We start from the raw sequence: 21,977 nt of genomic DNA on the forward strand, positions 1-21,977 counted from the left end.
TACTGCACACTTCCCATCTCAGAAAATCTGAAAATTCTGGGAGTCACTATTGATCGAAACCTCACACTCGATACCCATGTGAAGAACACAACGAAAAAAATGTTCTACTCAATGTGGAAACTCAAAAGAATAAAACCTTTTTTCCCTAGATACGTCTTCCGCACCTTGGTACAATCAATAGTGATAAGTCACCTGGACTACTGCAATGCTTTGTACATTGGATGTAAAGAACAGACCATTAAAAAACTCCAAACAGCCCAGAACACCGCAGCCTGTCTTATTTTTGGAAAACCCAAATACGAAAGCGCAAAACACCTAAGAGAGAAACTACACTGGCTCCCGCTCAAGGAACGAATTGAGTTCAAGATCTGCACGACCATATACAAAATCATTCACGCAGAGGCCCCAATCTACATGCTGAACCTAATAGACTTACCACCCAGAAATGCCAGAAGATCAGCCCGTAAGTTCCTCAACCTGAACTTCCCCAGCTGTAAAGGAACCAAATACAAACAGGCATACGCTACTACCTTCGCGTACAAAAGCACACAGCTATGGAACGCACTACCCAAGACCCTGAAAACCACGGACAACTTAACCAACTTTCGCAAATCTTTGAAGACATTTCTCTTCAACAAAGCCTACAAAAATAATCCTCGATGAATCAAACTACAAATCTTTGAAGACATTTCTCTTCAACATAGCATACAAAAACAATCCTTGAGGAATCATACTACTCCGTACATCACCCAAACGCTCTAAAACTCTTCGACACGACCTTACCCACTACCTTCTAACTAACTCCTCTTTTACTTCCAACTTTATTACCGACTGTATCTAATACTATGTAATGATCATACCAAATTAACACCCTGTAAGCCACATTGAGCCTGCAAAAAGGTGGGATAATGTGGGGTACAAATGCAATAAATAAATAAATATAGTCCATCTTTATAACACCAGGCGTCCTAAGGCAGATTACAACATCTGTTAAGATGAACCCATCAGGAAAAAGGATATCCTCACTGAATTTGGCCATCTCTAATGTATAGAAAAATGAGCACAAAATACAGAGTTTATCTTTTAAGGCACTGCCTATCCCATTGGAACAGCTTTTGACTTTTTACAGATGGACCACGCATAGGCAGTTCTTCATTTCTAATAATCCTTTGCTATTGTTTTCAGTAGCATTTGCTATTGTTCTGGGCGAATGAAAATGGTGGCAAGCTCTGCCTACTGGCTTCATCCTATATAATGGTCTAGATAGCATTGTACTTATTTGAATTAGTTTTTCTGTACATGTTTTGCTTGATTTGTCTTTATTTTAAATTTCATAAATAAAAAATGTTAAAACACATCTTGTCAACAAGGGCAGGGCTAGGTGGGGGCAGGGGGCCTCGCAATTGCTAAGACCAGCCCTGTGTCTATTGACATTTCTTTGTTTAAGAAACAGCTGAAGACATACTTTTTTCAAAAGCTTTTGGGATGTTAGTGAGTAGGCCAGAGATGAACTGATGTTACTGCAATGTTACTGGAGTATGGGAAAGGGTTATGGGATGTTATTAATGTTGTATTGTTTATTAGATTGTGTATGTTCCTATTGTAATCCTAGGTGACTAGAAATTAAGGAATGTTGCAAAGAAGGGCACATAGCTTTATCAGTACATTCTTAGCTATTGGAATACTGCTGTAGGAGAACAAAATTAATGAAATAAGCTGAGGAAAGCAAAGCATTTTCTTCAGCTTATTTCATTAACCTCTTCCTTCTGGTAAGGTGCTTATGGACAGCCACAATTACCTCTACTGTCAAATTTGGTGAAAAATCAAATGGAGGTTACAGTATCTTTCAGAGGAATACTTGTAGCCTGTGGTATCTGGAAATCAAGTGGGACTACTCTGCTTGGCAGGTAGAGTAGAAGCAAAGGAATACTAAGGTTGGGTGTTCTTGTGGAAAGATGTTTTTCAAAAAATAGAAGACAGCAGGACTATACCGAGTCAGAACTTTTCACTGTGAAATACACCCCCTGAGGCTCTCTCTCTGCCCACTATACTATGGCCAAGAGAACAAGACAATGGACAGTTAGAAATGGCGCCCCTACCTCCCTAGGTACAGCCTTGGGAGGTAGGGGCACAATTCAGATTGAATCACAGACTACTGGATATTAATATCAAAACAATGTAGAAATTCTTTACAAAGGACAAAAACTCCAGGGTAGCAATGCTGAACATTTGAAGGCTTGGCATAGGACATTCATGTTCAGAAAACAAACAAACCATCAGACCAGGTATAGCTTTGGTACACTTGAAGAAACCATCAGTGAAGATTAACCTAAAGAGAGGGGGTGGGGGTTTGTTTTTGGAGGAATCTCTTCACTCTTTTTTCTTATACTGGTGCTGGGGCCGATTCTGTTCAATATATTTGTGAGTGACATTGCCGTAGGGTTGGACGGTAAAGTTTGCCTATTTGCGGATGATACTAAGATTTGCAACAGAGTGGACACCCGGGAGGGAGTGGAAAGCATGAAAAAGGATCTGAGGAAGCTAGAAGAATGGTCTAAGGTTTGGCAATTAAAATTCAATGCGAAGAAATGCAAAGTGATGCACTTAGGGAGTAGAAACCCAAAGAGACTTATGTGTTAGGCGGTAAGAGTCTGATAGGTACTGAGGGGGAGAGAGATCTTGGGGTGATAGTATCCGAGGATCTGAAGGCAACAAAACAGTGTGACAAGGCGGTGGCCGTAGCGAGAAGGTTGCTAGGCTGTATATAGAGAGAGGTGTGATCAGCAGAAGAAAGGAAGTGTTGATCCCCTTGTACAAGTCGTTGGTGAGGCCCCACCTGGCGTATTGTGTTCAGTTTTGGAGGCCGTACCTTGCGAAGGATGTTAAAAAAATGGTGCAAAGAAAAGCTACGAGAATGGTACGGGATTTGCGTTCCAAGACGTATGAAGAGAGACTTGCTGACCTGAACATGTATACCCTGGAGAAAAGAGGAACAGGGGTGATATGATACAGACGTTCAAATATTTGAAAGGTATTAATCCGCAAACAAATCTTTTCCGGAGATGGGAAGGCGGTAGAACGAGAGGACATGAAATGAGGTTGAAGGGGGGGCAGCCTCAGGAAAGATGTCAGGAAGTATTTTTTCACAGAGAGGGTGGTGGATGCTTGGAATGCCCTCCCGCGGGAGGTGGTGGAGATGAAAATGGTAACGGAATTCAAGCATGCGTGGGATATGCATAAAGGAATCCTGTGCAGAAGGAATGGATCCTCAGAAGCTTAGCCGAAATTGGGTGGCGGAGCAGGTGGGGGAAGAGGGGTTGGTGGTTGGGAGGCGAGGATAGTGGAGGGCAGACTTATACGGTCTGTGCCAGAGCCAGTGATGGGAGGCGGGACTGGTGGTTGGGAGGCGGGAAGTACTGCTGGGCAGACTTGTACGGTCTGTGCCCTGAATAAGGCAGGTACAAATCAAGGTAAAGTATACACATATGTTTGTCTTGTTGGGCAGACTGGATGGACCGTGCAGGTCTTTTTCTGCCGTCATCTACTATGTTACTATGGTTAAACAGAGCTCCCAAGTTATCCAGTTCCAGGAGTGGAATTGAAGGCCAGCAAACTTCTAGCAACCCTATCTTGATGCATTAGGGGACCTGCAGCATTAATTGCAATGGGCAGAATCTAGGCTATACTTTGCTTTGGGATATAAAGTGAAAAGCTGGACTGGCCAGAAAATCTTCCTCTTAGAACTGGGAAACATTAGTTTTGGTTAAAAGCAATCCCTACCTCTCTCCTTAAGGTATAATTACTCATCTTCTCTTCTGTTTTTAGCAGCCATATTAAAGATAAAGGTCTTCATGGGCAGAATCATGAGGGTCAATGTCTGTGTTTACTATAAATCCTCACATTCTCTTTTACCTAGAATAATAATGTCCTTTTCTGAATTAACCTACATACTCATTATTCCTAATCTTAGTTTCCAGGGTTAGAGCACAATATTTCTGGAGAGGAAAGCAATCACTTTACTAATGAATTGGGTAAGTATAGACTTTGTATCTTCTGTGTTGTTGTTGTTGTTTTTTTCATAAGGGTGTTTCTAATACTTCTTGAAAATGAATTTTATCTGTTTGATGTTTGTTAGTTTCCTGTGTATAGTCTTCTGAAAGTCGCCATGTTCAAATCATGGTTTGGTTTGGGGCTTGTATGGGTTCTTAAGCTCAATAGTTTCCTCGTGGTCAGTTGGAACCAAGGCTGGGTCCTTACCTCAGAGCCTTTATTTGCAACTACCTGGAGATTTTTTTTCCCCTGTTTGTAAATCCCCCTCCCCCAGCTCAATCCAGTTACTGGAGTGATAGTCCTTGGACATGGTCCATGTCCAAATACTTTACAGAATCCTGTAAACTTAGGGCTTAAATCCAGTCATTAGGTATCATTGAGCAATGACTGAAACTTGGCTGACATGGTGAATAATACATTGAGTACGTAGTATAGTAACATAGTAAATGACAGTAGATAAAGACCTGCATGATCCAGCCAGTCTGCATAACAAGGCTGCCAGAGTTGTATTTGCCAGTGCAGGTTACACCTCTCTATGCCCTGTTTAAAGTGGCAAGGTTGATGAGTTTTGCTTTGAGGGGATCCTCTATATTCCACATATTTTTGAATTTTGCAGCTGTTTTTGTTCCCGCCTCGACCACCACCATGAAAAAGTATTTCCTGATGTTACTCTCAAGTCTCACTCTTCAACTTTAATTCATGTCCTTTACTTCTACTGCTTTCCCCATCTCTGAAAAAGCTGTTTGTATTTTAATAACTTCCAATGAGCAGAGTCTCATACAGATTAAAACATTATAAGCAATAATGCTCACTGTGAAATCTTCAGCTGTTGCTGCTGCCCAGTGATATAGATAGTTATAAGTACCGGGGGCTTGTGTCCTGAATGCTGGCTCTTCCAGACAGAGATTTTGGTGTGCTCCTGCTCTGGATACAACCTGATCCATCCCCATCCTGTCTTTTCCCCTGAGCCCCTTGTCTCTCTATCTAGGCCAGTACTTCTAAAATCTGCTTCTGATGTAATATAAGTGCCTATAGAATCTCCAATTTTCTCTTCGATGTGTCACAAGTACCTGGCAGAAACCCAAATAGTAGCAACATTCCATGCTATCAATCCCAGGGCAAGCAGTGGTTTCCCCCATGTCTATCTCAATAACAGACTGTGGACTTTTCCTCCAGGAACTTGTCCAAACCTTTTTTAAATCCAGATATGCTAACCGCGGTTACGACATCCTCTGGCAACAAGTTCCAGAGCTTAACTATTCTTTGAATGAAAAATACTTCCTTCTGTTTGTTTTAAAAGTATTTCCATGTGATTTAATTGAGTGTCCCATGGTCTTTGTACATTTTGAAGAGTGAAAAATCAATTCAGTTTTACCTATTCTACCTGAATCATATCCCCCCTCAGCCGTCTCTTTTCCAAGCTGAAGAGCCTTAACCTCTTTAGCTTTTTCTCATATGGGAGGAATTCCATCCCCTTTTATCATTTTGGTCGCTCTTCTTTTAACCTTTTCAAATTCCGCTATATCTTTTTTTGAGGTTCGGTGATGTGAATTGAATGCAATACTGTAGGTGAGGTCGCACTATGGTGCGATACAGAGGCATTATAACATTCTTGGTCGTCTTTTGCATCCCTTTTCTAATAATTTCTAACATCCTGTTTGCTTTTTTGACTCCTGCTGAACACTGGGTAGAAGATTTCAGCGTATTGTCTACAATGACACCTAGATCTTTTTCTTGAGCACTGACTCCTAAAGTGGACCCTAGCATCAGGTAACTATGATTTGGATTATTCCATGTGCATCACTTTGCACTTGTCCACATTAAGGGCCCTGTTTACTAAGCCGTGCTATAGGCGCGCTAGTGTTTTTAGCACGTGCTAAAAATTAGCCCGCACTAACACTAGAGACACCCATAGAAATATATGGGTGTCTCTAGCGTTTAGCGCATGATAATTTTAGAGTGCACTAAAAATGCTAGCGCACCTTAGTAAACAGGGCCCTAAATTTCATCTGTCATTTACATAACCAGTCTTCCAGTCAGGGCCGTGCCTAGGGTCTCTGGCGCCCCCCTGCAGACTATCAGTTGGCGCCCCCCCCCCCCCCCCCCCCCCCCCGTGAAAATGATCACGCCCCCCCCCCATGAAAATGATCGCTCACCACTTGCCACACTGAAAGGAATTGTCAGCAATATTCTTAGAAACTAATTGCTATACATTGCAAAATAAGATAGCAGATGTAAATTCTCAAAGTGGACATATTCCAAACGCTAAAATGAAAATAAAATAATTTTTTCTACCTTTGTTGTCTGGTGACTTTCTTTTTTTAATCATGCTGGTCCAGTATCTGATTCTGCTGCTATATGTCCTCTTAACTCCATTTCCAGGGCTTCCTTTCCATTTATTTCTTTACTTTTCTCCTTTCTTCTTCATTTCTTGCTCTATATCCATTTCCAGCAATTTCTCCTCTCTCCCTGGGTCCTGCCCTCCCATCCATGTCCATTCTTGTCCCTCTCTGCTCTTCCCTCCTCCATCCATACCCAGCAATCCTCCTCTCTCCCCTCCCCTCCATTTCCAGCAATTTGTCCTGTCCCTGGGCCCCCATGTCCATCCTTGTCCCTCTCTGCCCTTCCCTCCTCCATCCATAGCCAGCAATCCTTGCCTCCTCTATCCCCTCCCCTCCATTTCCAGCAATTTGTCCTCTCCCTGGGCCCCCATGTCCATCCTTGCCCCTCTCTGCCCTTCCCTCCTCCATCCATAGCCAGCAATCCTCTCTCCCCTCCCCTTCCCTTCCAGCAATTTGTCCTCTCCCTGGGCCCTGCCCTCCCATCCATGCCTCTCTGCCCTTCCCTCCGCACCCTGGGGCCTTTAAATCTTTTACTTCCGGTCGCAGCAGCGTCAGTGAAAGCGGAGCGCTGCCGACGTCTCCCTTCCCTTTGCGCTCTTGGTTCCCTCAGTGTCCACCTTCTTCTGACGTCAGAAGAAGGCGGGACACTGAGGGAACCAACGAGTGTAAGGGAAGGGAGACGTCGTCAGCAGTGGCGTAGCTAGGGTAGTTGACACCCGGGGCCGGTCATTGTTTAACACCCCCCCCCCCCCAATCCAGTACTAGGCATACCGAGAATACAAAACACTCACGACCTATAGAGCAATTTTACCATACCATAAGCAGTCATTTCTACGAGTTACACAAGGAAAAGGAAAGCATCTTAAACACTACAGTGAGCACTAGAACATCAATTCACCTATTGTAAAACGAAACCAGACAGAATAGTACAGATCGTAGATCCTGCACAGTCAATGCCAACTGAAAGCCATGTCTTTTTCAAACACAGATACACCCTAATCCACTATAGGATAAGTAATCATAAACTTTCTATTTAGACAAAAATTAAACTGAACCCCCGATGCCAGACTCTGCATACAATGCAACACCACAGAAACAGAAACTGTCCCCTAGTACTGTGCAAAATATAAAGACAGCAGATGTAAATTTGAAAAAACTAACAAATACCAATCACCACTTTACAAATTAACAAATAGAAATAAAACAAATACAGAAAATAAAATAATACCATTTTATTGGACTAATACATTTAGCTTCCAGAGGCCAAAATCTCCTTCCTCAGGTCAATACAGTATAGTGCTGTTACAGTATCCTATCCTGATCTGAGGAAGGGGGTTTTGTTCTCTGAAAGTTAAGTCAAAATGTATTAAAATTAGTCCAATAAAAAGATTACCTTATTTACATGTTCTATTTATAAACATTTATTAACACAGCTAAAATACTATATCCTAAAGCAAAATAATAAAAATATATATTTACAGTTTGTTGTCTTTGGTTTCTGCTTTCCTTATCTTCTTTTCACCGTCTTCCTTCCATCCAGCATCTGTCTTCGCTCTCTCTCTGCTCTCAAGTGTCTGCCCTCTCTAATGTCCCTTCCATCCACATCTGCCCTCTATTTCTGCTCCTTCCATCCACCATCTGCCCCAGTCTGCCATCTCTCTCTCCCCCTTCCATCCACCATCTGCCCTCTCTCTCTCCTTTCCCTCTAGCATTTGCCCTCTATCTCTGCCCCCTTCCATCCACTGTCTGCTCTTTCACTCCCTTCTATCCACTGTCTGCCCTTTCTCTCTGCTCCTTCGATTCACCATTTGTCCTCTCTCTTTCCCCCTCCCATCCATTCAGGGTCTGCCCTCCCTCTCACTCCCCATTCCATCCAGGATCTATCCCCCCTCTCTCACTGCCCCCTCTTTTCGGCTCCCAGTTCCCACCTGCGGCTGCCCCTAGTTCCAGATCCATTGATTCTCCCATCCACCCCTGCCCCAGGCATGACCCCATTCTCCCTCCTGCTCACTTTTCAGACCCCAGTTCCAGCTCCATGCCCCTTCTCCCATCTGTCTCCCACCCAGTCCCTTCTGCCCATCCGAGTCCCCCTCACCCCATCTGTCTCCCACCCAGTCCCTTCTGCTATCCAAGTGCCCCCCACCCTCACCCCATCTGTCTCCCACCCAGTCCCTTCTGCCCATCCGAGTCCCCCTCACCCCATCTGGCTCCCACCCAGTCCCTTCTGCTATCCAAGTGCCCCCCACCCTCACCCCATCTGTCTCCCACCCAGTCCCTTCTGCCCATCCGAGTCCCCCTCACCCCATCTGGCTCCCACCCAGTCCCTGGCCTTCTGCCCATCCGAGTCCCCCTCACCCCATCTGTCTCCCACCCAGTCCCTTCTGCTATCCAAGTGCCCCCCACCCTCACCCCATCTGTCTCCCACCCAGTCCCTTCTGCCCATCCGAGTCCCCCTCACCCCATCTGTCTCCCACCCAGTCCCTTCTGCTATCCAAGTGCCCCCCACCCTCACCCCATCTGTCTCCCACCCAGTCCCTTCTGCCCATCCGAGTCCCCCTCACCCCATCTGGCTCCCACCCAGTCCCTTCTGCCCATCCGAGTCCCCCTCACCCCATCTGTCTCCCACCCAGTCCCTTCTGCTATCCGAGTCCTCCCCCACCTTCACGGTCACCCCTTCTGTCCCCCACCCTCACCCTGCCTCGTCTTCTCCCTCCCTGCCACCCGTCTTTAAAAAGAAATTGCCGACGCGATAGCGAGCGCAGCACCTCGTGTGGAAGTAAAAGAAGCGAATCCGATCATCTCATTGGGCCTTCCTTCACTGTCCCGCCCTAGAGGAAATAGGAAGTTGCGTCAGAGGAGGGCGGGACAGTGAGGGAAGGCCCAATGAGATGATCGGATCCGCTTCCTTTACTTCCACACGAGGTGCTGCGCTCGCTATCGCGTCGGCAAATAAATTTAAAGGGCTGGTGCGGGGCGAGGGTAAGCACCGCGGCGGCGCCCTCCAGAGGTGGGCGCCCCCCTGCGGCGCTTACCTCGCTTACCGCATCGGCACGGCCCTGCTTCCAGTTTCCTAAGATCTTCCTGCAATTTTTCACAATCCGCATGTGTTTTGACAACTTTGAATAATTTTGTGTCATCTGCAAATTTAATCACCTCGCTTGTCATTCCTCTGGAGGTTAAAATTCAAGATTTCTCAGCTCTAAACACACCTTTTCTAAGAGTGATAGGGTGTTCTTGTTACCCTTGGCTTTATGTTCCTGCTCTAGCTTGTATATGTTTTGGAGCAAAGCTGTTCTTTTCATCTCCCCCTCCTTCTTTTATAGGTAGTTGCTATAAGGTTGCATTTTATCACCATTTTAAAGCTTTCCCACAGTAACACTGGGTTGACTTAATCTGTGTCATTAATATTTAGAAAATCTTTAAGATTCTTTGGCAGTTGCTGGCAACTTTTTTGGGTGATCAAGCAAACTATTGTTGTTACTCTTCCAGTATTTGTACTCTACATCTGTCTTGCCCACTGTCAGGGTCAGTGTGATTAGAGCGTGATCCGACCACACTCATATTTCTTTAGTGCTATCATTTACACTGGGCACTAAGTCTTGTCCAGCAGCCAATAATCGATTCTAGAATAATAGAAATAGTCATGAGCTGAGGGTCAGAGGTGCCACCAAACATCAGTCAGGTCATATTTATTAATAAGACTACTCAGTGTAGCCCTCTGTGGTCTGTTGCTCCCCAATCTAAAAATGTTACCCAATTACCATTGTAAAGTGAGGTTAAAATCATCCCCTTTGATGAAATGGCCTACCATATACCTTCCTAGAATAAGTACCGGCTCATTATAAAATGCCTTTTGTTCAGTGTTTGGGGCATAAATATTTAACAATGTATATTGTTCTTGACATTATTACCATCAAAAGCACATAGCATCCCTCCTTAGCTTTCATAATATCTTGGAATTGAAACTGCAGTGTTCATGTTATAGCTATGGCCACCCCATTTGCCTTTTTCCTATTTCTATTTGATGCACAAAAGATATGGGGAACATCCATGTACACTAGTAAATTCTCACCTGTGAGATTTCTGGAGGAAACCAGTTCCCATATTTAATCTACTCACTTCTCTGAAATAAAGCGGACACATTTGGGGACTGTTTAAACCTCTTACATTCAAGGAGACAAAAATACCCTATGCACGGTCACCATTTATTTGCTTGCTATTTCTCTCTTACTATTGAAGCTTAATAGTCTCATTCATTCAACCCCAGCAGCCTGGACCCATTCTAATTTCCTAGAAAATTCAAAGTGCACCCTCCCATCAGAACACCTGCACCCCCCCCCCCCCATCTTTTTAAGCCATCCTTCCAATCCAATTTCCAATCTCCTCACCCCTTTCTCACAACCATAATCAAATAGGCCTGCCCCTAACTGTCCAGGCCACAAAGGAAGCGAGACCCCAATTGCAGAAATGCCCAAGCCCAGCCTTCCAACCCAGCCACCCCATGACTGTTCCTGAATAGCCAATCATCCACTCCCCTCCATCAGCCAAAAAGGTCATTGACCAACTAAAATTAACCAATATCAACTCCATTGCTAAAACAGGTAAGTAATTTCTTGAAGTTAACCAAGGCCATGATTAGCAGCCGCCTTCCTGCTCACAACTCAGCCTGAGAGTTTGACAGATCTGCTTGGCATCTGTTGAAGAGAATTAATACATTAAAGAACGAGTAGACCCGGACTGTTTTTTTAATGGTTTCATCTAGACTTTTGCCGTGCATATGTGATAGACCCATGACGCAGACGCTGTGACACCGAAACAAGGCCCGTGTCAGGCCTTTGAATAAAGAACCATTGTCTAATCCAGTCTTGAAAGACTCTTGTGTTGCTTTTTTTCACAGCTCATCATTAACCCCCACCTCAAGCAAGAACTTATGATAGACCTTCTGGAGGAATTCCGCTGTGTTGCTAAAGGGACTCCACAGACTCTCAAATTATTGTGCTGTGAGCAGTTCTCATTGTCTTCCAATTTTAGGAGAATCTCCTCATTACTAGCTGCAACTCCTTGTAGTGTTGTTGTTTACACTCCAGTGTCCTAATCATGCTCTGGTATTTTGTTTTCCATTTCTTGGAGCAGCTGGCTCAATTCTGCCATACTGCGTGAAGGTCCCCAAGATCATCAAACTTCATGCTTGTGATAGCTTCCTTGTTCATCCATCCTCTGCTTAATTTCTTTCTCTGTAGTGGTTACTGTATACTGTTGTCTTCTGTTGCTTGCTGCAAGGCTCACAAGAAGTACACATTTCTTCTAGATGTCCTGACTTCACCACCATCTTAGACACAGCATGTTCTGACAGGTCCTGAACTGCACAAGCGAAAGTACATATGTCCTGAACTTTCTTTTTCGCTGCCATGGTAGTTTCAGCTGTTCTCTGGTACTTGAGGGTAGCTACAGTCAGTAAAAAGGGAGAGGGGGGGGGGGGGGTTATTACATTGGACTTCATGAGCTGGGCTCTTAAGTCTGTTTGTGTTTATGACATCACTTCCTCTCCGCATGCTTATCCAGTAGGTGGTGTATTGATGCTCTAGGACCTGGTGTAGTAATGGTGCTATATTTTCATTGATAGGATTGTTGCTATTTGAGTCTGATAGTTAATGCTGTTATGGTATGGGAAGTTTGATTTATAAGTTGTGAATGAAGTTTTGCAGAGATCTTGTATTTCTTCACACTTCAGAATGTGAAGTGTTATGTCCAATTATATGTCTGTCATTAGGAGTTTTTTTTTTTTTTGAGTGGGGGGGGGGGGGGTAAAGAAGCTGATGTTGCTGCTGTCTGTCTTTGGTGAGGTGAGTGAATGGATGGCAACAGTGGATTCTGTAGTGCTTTTGCAGCTCAGAATTTTCAGACTCTGCTAATTCTAGTCCTGTCTTGTCTATAGAATAATTCTTAGTACATTTAGCTCTCGGTGGCAATGATTTGAAGTTATATTTCATGGTGTATGTAACACATGCGACTTTTCTAGGAGATGTGATCACAGTTAAAGTGTGTCCCACAGAAGAGGAAACAGCAGCTCTTCTTAACCAAGTCCTGAATGGTAAAATGGTAGCAGCTGAGGTGCTGGCAAGAGTTGTACATCAAGATATTCCCATTACAGACCCAGTGCTGGATGCTGTGAAGTTAGAGGTGCCACAGAGCACTTTGGGAATATGGGTGGATCCTATAGGTAAGCTGATAAAGTATACTTGTTTTATATTTTAAGTGTGGGAATTAATTTGATAGCTTATCTCTATGTAACCATAATTAGTTTGTATATGAAGGACAGGGGGTCTCAACCCAGTTCTCTAGGCACACCTAGCCAGGGCTAGTGTTAGACATTCAGGGGCCCAGAGCAGAAATCAGGGAGGGGGCCCAAAAGCTGGCCTTCAGCCTATGCCTCCTTTAGCTTGAGGCAGGTTTGGGGTCCTCTGTGGTATGGGGGCCCAAGGCAGTTGCCCTGTTTTTTACCTCCTAATACCAGCCCTGCACCTAGCCAGTCAGGTTTTCAGGATGTCTGCAATGAGCATTCAATAGATTTGCATGCTTTGCCGCTTCTGTACGCAGATCTATCTATTGCAGGTTAATTGTAGACATCCTGAAAACCTGACTGGATAGGTGTGCCCCAAGGACTGGTTTGAAAACCATTGATGTAGAAGATGTCTCCAAATGCTTGTCCTTAATCTTCATCAAAAAACGGGGAAATGCAAACTGAAATAATTCTATAAATCCAAAGAGTTTGCACACTTAGTTTGCGGGTGTCTCCACACAATAGATTCAAACTATCAAATGGAACCTCAAATCCCCAGATAGGGAGAATTTCAATGTAGAGCTGCCACTACCATTATAGGGGTCTGTTTTTAATCATAGGCTCCGTAAGGGACCAAAGAAGAGGAAAACCAATCACACGCAAAAAACTCACTCTGAGAAAAACGAGTGATTTAAAAACCTCCTCCTGTCCCTTACCCAAAAGTGATGTGGAGCTCACCAATCACCAAACTAAAGAGAACTAGGTCCGGAGACAAAGAAAACTGCCTGTTACCACCACCCCTGAACCTTAAAGCTCCCAAGCTGCCCTTATTGAACTAAATTCCCTAACAAGCCCAGCAGAACATTACTATAACTAAAAACCAAACTTCGGTACTTAGCTGCAGGGCGTGGAATGTCCAAAACCAGAGGGGTAACTTGTAGTGTGCTCAAAGAGGTGATGTTGCAGTCTTGCGTTGCATAATTGTAAATCCAGCAGGATATAGAATCCTCCCTATCTGGGGATTTGAGGTTCCATTTGTTAGTTTGAATCTATTGTGTGGAGACACCCGCAAACTAAGGGTCCTTAACCTTCACCATAGTCCTTTAACCCCTATTTGTACTTATTTAACTTAAGCAGCTTATCATTAAAGGATAACCCATCTTAAGAGATATTTGATGGAACTCTGTTACATTCTGTATAAAATGCTGGGCATAATAATTTAAGGACATCAAGTACTTATAAGATACGCTAGATGTACTCGGTGGTTGTACTTTGATTATTACCAGAAGGGTGTGTAGGGGGACAATCAGGTCCGGTCATCACTATATCACAGTTGAATATATAGTACAATATTAACTCACGAGAGGATGTTAACAATGATGTCAATTTACCAGCTGTATGTTTCCTAGTTCTCCTTTGTTGTCAATAATAGTGAAACACTAATAGTAAGGGGGGGGGGGGGATAAAATGTGAAAAGTTTGATGACGGATAGTATTACTTTGTATTTACTGTGTACTTTTTCATAACTGACTATCTGTAAATCATATTGTTGAATGTGTTTCTTTTGAATTGTCATCAATAAAAATGTTGAAATATAAAGGATAACCCATCAGTACTTACTATGAGCAGTTGCTGGCACCATGTGATTAATTGCTGCCAAGCAGCAAATATATGGGTGACCAGCTCCAGGAGAGAGAATAGTGTTTGCTGTGTGTTCTGCCAGGACAGTGCGTTCTTGTACTTATCTGTTTTGGTATGGAAAAATCATGTAATGAGGAAGAGCCATTTCTGGTTCCAATTGATGCTGCCTGTTGAGACCAAAAGAAGCAACCCTTGCAGGTTCTTGATTATGACTGAGCCATAAGCTCCCCATGTTTTTTTTTTCTGGTGCCATAATCAAAGAGGCTAAGGGAGTCGGAGTGTAGTGGAAGAGCAAAGGCAGAGAAAGAGGCAGAAAGCCCTTAAGTATGTGTTCCTGTAGCAGGGTAAAAGGCTTTGCCTTGCAGTAAAAGAGTTTAAAGCAGAGGGACATCTGAGTGTTCACCCAGGGCTGCCGAGACACAAAGCAAACAATGTGCCCCCCACTCCCCACCTGCTTGCTACCACCGCCTCCCCTTGCCTCCACCTGCTTGCTACCACCGCCTCCCCTTGCCTGCTCAGCGCTGCTGCCACCATACCCATGACACCCAGGGCCAGATGCTCTAAACTTTAACGACCCTTTAACGAACAGTTTTCCTACCCTGGCATGCATTAAAGCCTAATTTCCGACGACGGTAGCAGCAAATGAAAACGGAATGCAGATGAGCAAATTGTGTAGAAACCCTCTTGAAATGAGATGCACTTAAGTTTTCCGCCTGCCCTAACGCTGGAAAACTGCCGGAAAGGCTAACGACAGGTCTGTACCTGTCGTTAGGGCAGTCCGACTAAAAACTTTAATGTAAAAACAAAAAAAAAGCGAGGGGGGCGAAAACACGCATCTGGGACGTACTTTATTGACACCCGAGGTCGCTGCTGCTCCCCGCTCCCTCTGCATCAATGTAAAAGTGAAAAAAAAGGATTGGGAGGGGGCAAAGGCGCTCGTCAGGAGCGTCCTTTATGGACGGCCTTGCCCCCCCCCCCCCCCCCCCCGCATTAAATTAAAAAAACAAAAATCAAAGCTTTAGCAGCCCTGGCCCCCCTCCCTTCCTTTCTCTCATCAACTCTTTCTCCCCACAGCTCCGCCTCCCGCCACCCCTGAGGTCATTGCCGCCGCTCCCCCCTCCACCGGTTCCCCCTCCGCCTTACCGGGCCCGCGCAGCACCTCTCACCTCTGTGTGAAGGCGCTGCACGGGCAAGGATAGTGGAAGGCGGAGCTGTGGGGAGAAAGAGTTGATGAGAGGAAGGGAGGGGGGGCCGGGGCTGCTAAAGCTTTGATTTTTGTTTTTTTTATTTAATGCGGTGGGGGGGGGGGGGGGAAGTGGGGAGCAGTGGCGACCTCGGACGGGGGGGGGAGGCAAGGCCGTCCATACAGGATGCTCCTGATGAGCGCCTTTGCCCCCTCCCGATCCTTTTTTGATTTTTGTTTTGAGGCAGGGGGAAGCGGGGAGCCACGTGTTTATGTTGTTGGGGTTTTTTTTGCAGTTTTGACGTTTGTGGCATGCGCAGAGCAGCCAGCATAATGCTTGGCTGCTCTGCGCATGCTTTAGGGGCCGATTACCGACAGGGATTACACCAGTTTAACGAATCTTCAATGCATTGTACTTTACAATACCGCACCGAACACGTGCGGCTTGTTTTTTTGGTGCATTCTTCGTTTTTTAAAATTCGTTAAGGACTTTTACGTTTTAGATTTTTTTTACGTTTGGTTGATGCATCTGGGCCCCAGTTCAGTATCTCTCTTGTCTCTTCCTCCTCCCCTCAGCAGTGTTCTTGCAGGCTGCCAGCAGCATAAAAAAGAAGCAACTTACCTCTGCCTGGCCTCTGAAGTGTTACCTTTGCTGTGTGTGTCCCACCCAAGGAGGTTGAATAAAACAGGAGACAAAGTGAGCCTATCTAGTTTACTGAAGCCAGTAGGCAGAGCTTGCTGCAGTTTTAGTGCACCCAAAATAATAGCAAATGCTGTTGAAAACAATAGCAAAAGATTGTTAGAAATAAGGGACTGCCTATGCGTTCTCCATCTGTAAAAAGTCTAAAGCTGTCCCAGTTGGATATGCAGTGCCTTAAGAGTTTTTTTTTAATTATGTGACAGCTTTTTATTTTATTTGAAAACTTTCCATATGTAGATATTCAATTTTTATTTCATGATATTTATATCCCTAAAACAGCTTAAAAAATTAATTTAGCTGGTAGAAACAGCAATTATAAACTCTGTATTTTGCACTTATTTTTCTACACTGTTCTATACAATACAGATGGCCAAATTTCAGGGAGGATATCGTTTCCTGATGAGTTCATCTTAACTGTTGTTTTAATCTGCTTTGGGAAGCCTTGTGTTATAAAGATGATGGAATATATTGAAATTAAAAGGAAGTAGAATTAAACTCTCCTTTCATTGAGGCACATGGAATCACAACTTCATCTATTTTGTAGATGTTTACCTTTTAGATACACAAATGGATTATTCTGTTTTGAGCATGTTTCAGGGTTAAGTGGTTTTGAAAGTCAAAATAAAAATAAATATTTTGTTTCATGCAGATCTCTTTTATTTAAACACTAGTAAAAATAGGCCCGTTTCTGTTTTAAAGGAAACGGGCGCTAGCAAGGTTTTCCTCGGAGTGTGTATGTTTGAGAGAGTGTGTGTGAGAGTGAGTGTGTGAGAGAGAGTGAATGTGCGAGTGTGTGTGACAGAGAGAGAGTGAGACTGGGTGCAAGTGTGTGTGTGAGAATGAGAGTATGTGCCAGGGTCCCCCCTCCATGTATCCACCCAGCAATTCCCCTCGCTCTACAGCCCCCCCTTTTTTGCTACTGTCTATCCAGTTAAAACAGCTTTTGCAGCAACTCCTAGGTTTGCTTGCTTTGTTTTGAGTGTATGGCAATGATGGCTGCGTGGGGGAGTGGAAGCAGAGATTTATTTATTTATTTATTTTATTTATTTATGTTAATTTATATACCGTATCTTATTGCATCTGCAAAACAGAACGGTTTACATATATATAAAAAAATTGGTATATACAAATAAACAGACATAGGAATTCCATTCATGACAGGAAAGCACAGCAATCAAGATAAACTACATAATAAATCAATACAAGTTAAAAATCTAATATCCAGTTAAGCTATCCCAACGTGCTTCCTTGCTTACAATGGACTTGATTGGTTCACTTCCATTCCTTGCACGGCTGGGGGCGGCGACCTGGGGGGGGCGTGGCATTGCGGCGAGGGCTCCTCCACCTTTTAAGGCACTATGCGGCTGTCAGCTGATGATCCCCCTTCCATCAGTGATGTGATCGTGAAACCGGCGCTAGCAGTACAGAGGGAGAGCCGGTGGTCAGTCTCCGCCAGTCAACTTAAGCCTTTTGTTTTTACCTCAGCGGGGAAGGTGTTCAAAAATGAACACCTTCCCCGCTGAGGTAAAAAAAAGAAAGGCTTAAGTGGACTGGCGGAGACTGGCCGCCCGCTCTCCCTCCCTACTGCTAGCGCCGGTTTCATGATCCCATCAGGAGAGGGAGGGCGGTTAGTGTGCGCGGGTGGTTCGGGACGTTGGCAGCCAGTCTGGAGCGATTCCTAGGCAGGGGAAGGAGTAGGGAAACACGCTCCGCTGCCTAGGTCACTGTTTGTTGCTGTGCGTCGGGCTGGTGACTTCAAGCTGGGTGTTGGAGGTGTGCGGGGGACGGGTTTGGACTGTAGGCAGCGGCAACTGTGTTCAGGGTGGTGTGAGTTGTCCGTTTCACCAGTCGAGTGTCAGTGGTCCGCCCTCGACGTCATTACGTTGTGACGCGGGGGCAGGGCACACACTCATGGGGAAAAATTCCGATCTAGACCACCTCTGAAGTTGCAGCTTCATTAGAACGTTGGGGTTGCGAATTATGCGCTGAAGGGGTGTGGCTGAGGGCGGGTCTATGAGTGACAGTGAGTGGTGCTGACAGCCTAGCCTACCAACAGTGCTGGGCTTCAGTGTTTCCCTGCCAGACTGAGCTTCAGAATGTTGGAGGTGAGAATTATTTATAGAGCTAATTAAATAGGCTGTAAGCCCTTAATGCAGTCCATTGGTTTCTTATATTTTGTTCTTGTGATTACTTATACTGTGCCAGAACTGAAAACTCTTATCGCTATCTGGTTGATAATAAAAGGAGCTCATTATGAACACTATCCAACCTAAAAGGTTGTTTTGTGGCTGTACATGAGGAATTGTGATATTGAAGAAATAAGTTTGTTTTGTATTCCTAGTCATGCATCCAAAGGTTATATAATTCTTTCAAGAAAGCCAGTTATCACTTAACTTATTAGTGGAACATAACCACAGAGGCATGGCATGGACACATTTTCAATATGGTAATACTAGGAGCCCAGCTAAGGAACAGTTTATTTTGAGTTAGTCTTCACTGGACCAAGCTTGCTTTCCTTGTGCTATCACCATCCAGCTGGATAGGCAGGGTCTTAAAAGGTGGAAGATAAAGGATTTAAAAAAAAAAAAACATTTATATTCCACATTGTCCCAAGCAAACTTGGGTTCAATGTGGCTTACGTTTGAAAATACAGTGAGACAGAGTAATAGAATTCAGTTATTCATGGGAACAAGTAGATGAATTTATCTAAAACATTTAACAAAGTTGACATTAGCATATATACCCAACTGGGCATTTAAAAGTCTGTCCTTTAATGATGCCACATGTTCATAAATCATAGCCATAAGTATAGGCAGTTATTCAAAGATTATCAAATGCATACACAAGAACAGGCTTCTATCACATTGCAAAAATAAACAACAACTTCTACAGAGTATATCCAAAATATAATTTTTATTTTCTCATTTCCATCTTCCAAAATTCCAGACTTCAGGTGTACAGATCAGCAGGACCCATAGCACTCCAAAACAAATAAAGTCAGAAACAACACAGTTTGTGCCTAATTGTTCAACCACCCTTAGGATTCACCTTTGGGTTTAAAAAGCAAAACCATTTACACGTAAGGTCTAGATAAACAAATTAAAACAAAGTTTAAAGCAAATGCCCATAATATGTGGTAGCAATAATGAAACAATTATGGAATATTCACATAGCAGGCAGCTTGAGCCAACAGATTTATTTTCCACTGAACATAATTAACTTTGTATGAACTTGGCAGCTAATAGTGTGCTGAACTGGATAATGTTGACACATATGGACTGGTGCTAAACAGAACTTCTGCATGAAGGAAGTCCTTCCCTCATTATTCAGTACCTCTCTGTGAAATAGTAGTAATTAAAAAAGGCACGTGCATTTTTATAATATACCACTGCAATCCACAAAACAAAAGGAGTAAGTTTCCACATTCCATTTTTTTCTTTTGATGTAGGCATAGGAAAAAAAAATTAAATGCTCCCAGGTTTAATGTGGGATATAAATAAATAGATATGTTTAGTGGCCCTTTACCAGGAGAAAAAAAATCTCTGCAGGATTATAACAGTGCTAGGGTGTCCCTATAACCAGCCCCTCCAAATGACACACTGATTACGATTTATAACAAGTTAATACTCTACCTATGAAAAGCTATTCCGTTATTATATACTTCCTCTGTGTACATCCATATACTGGACAAGCCAGCATGTTTGAAAATATAAGTGAGATTATATAAAAATGCTACCAATAATAAAGAACAACAATGTGGATGCAGCAGCTCATAGGTTTGCTTGCTTTGTTGTAAGTGTACGCAGAATGACGGCTGCACAGGGAACGGGAAACATAGACTAACCTAAGTGGCTTCAGTGTTTTGACGTCACTTCGTCTCCTGTTTTATCTAACCTCCTTGGTCCCACCTGTACGGACACGGGAAGTTGTGTCAGAGGAAGTGGGACAAAGCAGGGAGAACATCTGAGGCCAGACGGAGGGAGGTTGCTTTATTTTTTTATGCTGGCAGTAGCCTGCAGGAACACTGTGGAGGGGAGGAGGGAAAGATGAGAGAGATATTGAACCAGGGGCTGGATGCACTAAACTCCACGGAAGAGCCCTTCCCTTACCGATCCCTTAGCGAATCGGTAAGGGAAGGGCATGCATGAAGGAAATTGCATGCAAATGAGCTTCTCGCTGTTAGCTCATTTGCACGCGATTTCCTTGGAAGCCAGTCGGCCATCTGGACATGCGCAGAGCAGCCAATCATTATTCTGGTTGTTCTGCGCATGCCAAAGATGGCTTCACATCAGAAAAAAAAAGGTCGTCCCTGACAAGCACTGGACTTTTTTTTTCTACAGATTTTTTGATGGGCGTCCTTCTTGGACGCGTTTTTCTTACAACCACCGCCGGAGAGAATCGGGACGTGTGAGGACGTCCAAACTATTTGGACGTCCCTTTCGATTATGCCCCCCTCCAGGTCTTTCTCAGCCAATCACAGTGTGTTTAGCTGACACTGGTGTAAGGTTTTGTAGGGTTTTTTTCCTTCCGATTCTCTCATAGCAGCCTCAACGAGAGGTGCAGACCTCCCGTTAGGTTTTCCACGGTAAGGGGATCAGAAAATGGTATTGCATCGCATACACATTATAATACTAATTTGCAAATTTGCATTCCATTTTCGTTAGCTGCTACTGTGACAGGAACATGGCTTGGAGAACCCTTTTGTGCATGTCCCGGTTTACTACTTGCGCTTAAACTGGCTAGAACCAGTTTTAAAAAACCATGTTGCTGGCTCGTTAAGTTTAGTGCATCTGGCCCCAGGTGGGGACAGGGGAAGAATTTAATGCAGGTTTGCATTTGTGCCACCCCATAGCAACTGTTATGGCCGAACCCAGGGGACTCTTTCCCCCCACCCACCCACCTCCCCCTCTCGATGGCCATTTGTTCACCCACGGAAAATCTTTTGAGGTCTAAAGTCGGACAGTGGATAATCCAACTAAGGTAAAGCACCAAGTAAGTTGAAGAGGACGTATTGCCTAAAACCCCAGCAGTATACACACAGCCATGGATTCAGCTTAACAGAGAGCCTTACAGACCAAAAAGTAAAATAAAGCAGTTCCTGCAAGAAACTTTTATGTTTTGGCTGTGTTAGTTACAGAACTAAAACAAAACAAAAAGATTATTTATATGTATACTGGATAAGTTCTCCGAGTTTTATCAAAGTTTTTTTCCCTTTGCCACCAAGACCAGAGCGTCAACTATTGGGTGGGGGGGGAGTAGGAATATATCAGATTAATTTGAACCTTTAAGTATATAAACAAAGTTGGTTATGTGGCACAGATAAGGCAAATTGTATATTGCCAAGTCAAAAAAGAAAACCCTATCTAAGCTGCAGTGTACAAAGGGTGTAACAAATATAATCCTGGGGAGGGGGGTATTGAACAAGCACCACAGGAATGCTCGGAGACAACAAGCAGGTTTGCATGGACAAAATCACAAAAGGAAAGGTGCAAGGGCTAGTGAATTGCAGGGTTTGTGGTTTTTGTTCCCCTGCCCCCTTTGTATAGTAGGCTACCCTCCTTTTGTGGACAGTATTTTAGACTGACCTGATGGGGTTGCTAAACACAAATCTCTCCACTGATCTTGAACAGAAACTCCTCAAGGTTTATCCAGCATTTGAGATTCACAGATTGTGAGTAGCTGAAGATTAGACTTGGGAGAGGGGCACGGCCAACCCTATTGCTAGGTGAATTGGGCAGTTGCCTATGGCACCATATACCCTTGCACCAGCCCTGAATTGGG

General features: G+C 44.0%; 1 protein-coding gene across 2 annotated transcripts in view; it reads left to right on the forward strand.

Annotated features, from left to right (window-relative positions):
- INPP1 (inositol polyphosphate-1-phosphatase) overlaps window positions 1-21,977 on the forward strand; it is a 48,696-nt gene that overhangs the window by 10,933 nt on the left and 15,786 nt on the right. For both annotated transcript variants that reach the window (XM_030209946.1, XM_030209945.1), the window contains exons 2-3: window positions 3,971-4,031; window positions 12,412-12,612. In XM_030209946.1, the coding sequence (XP_030065806.1) occupies window positions 3,971-4,031; window positions 12,412-12,612 (262 nt within the window). The remainder of the gene's footprint in view (window positions 1-3,970; window positions 4,032-12,411; window positions 12,613-21,977) is intronic.

The sequence above is a fragment of the Microcaecilia unicolor genome, chromosome 7 (genome assembly GCF_901765095.1).
Source record: "Microcaecilia unicolor chromosome 7, aMicUni1.1, whole genome shotgun sequence".
Classification (NCBI taxonomy): domain Eukaryota; kingdom Metazoa; phylum Chordata; class Amphibia; order Gymnophiona; family Siphonopidae; genus Microcaecilia; species Microcaecilia unicolor.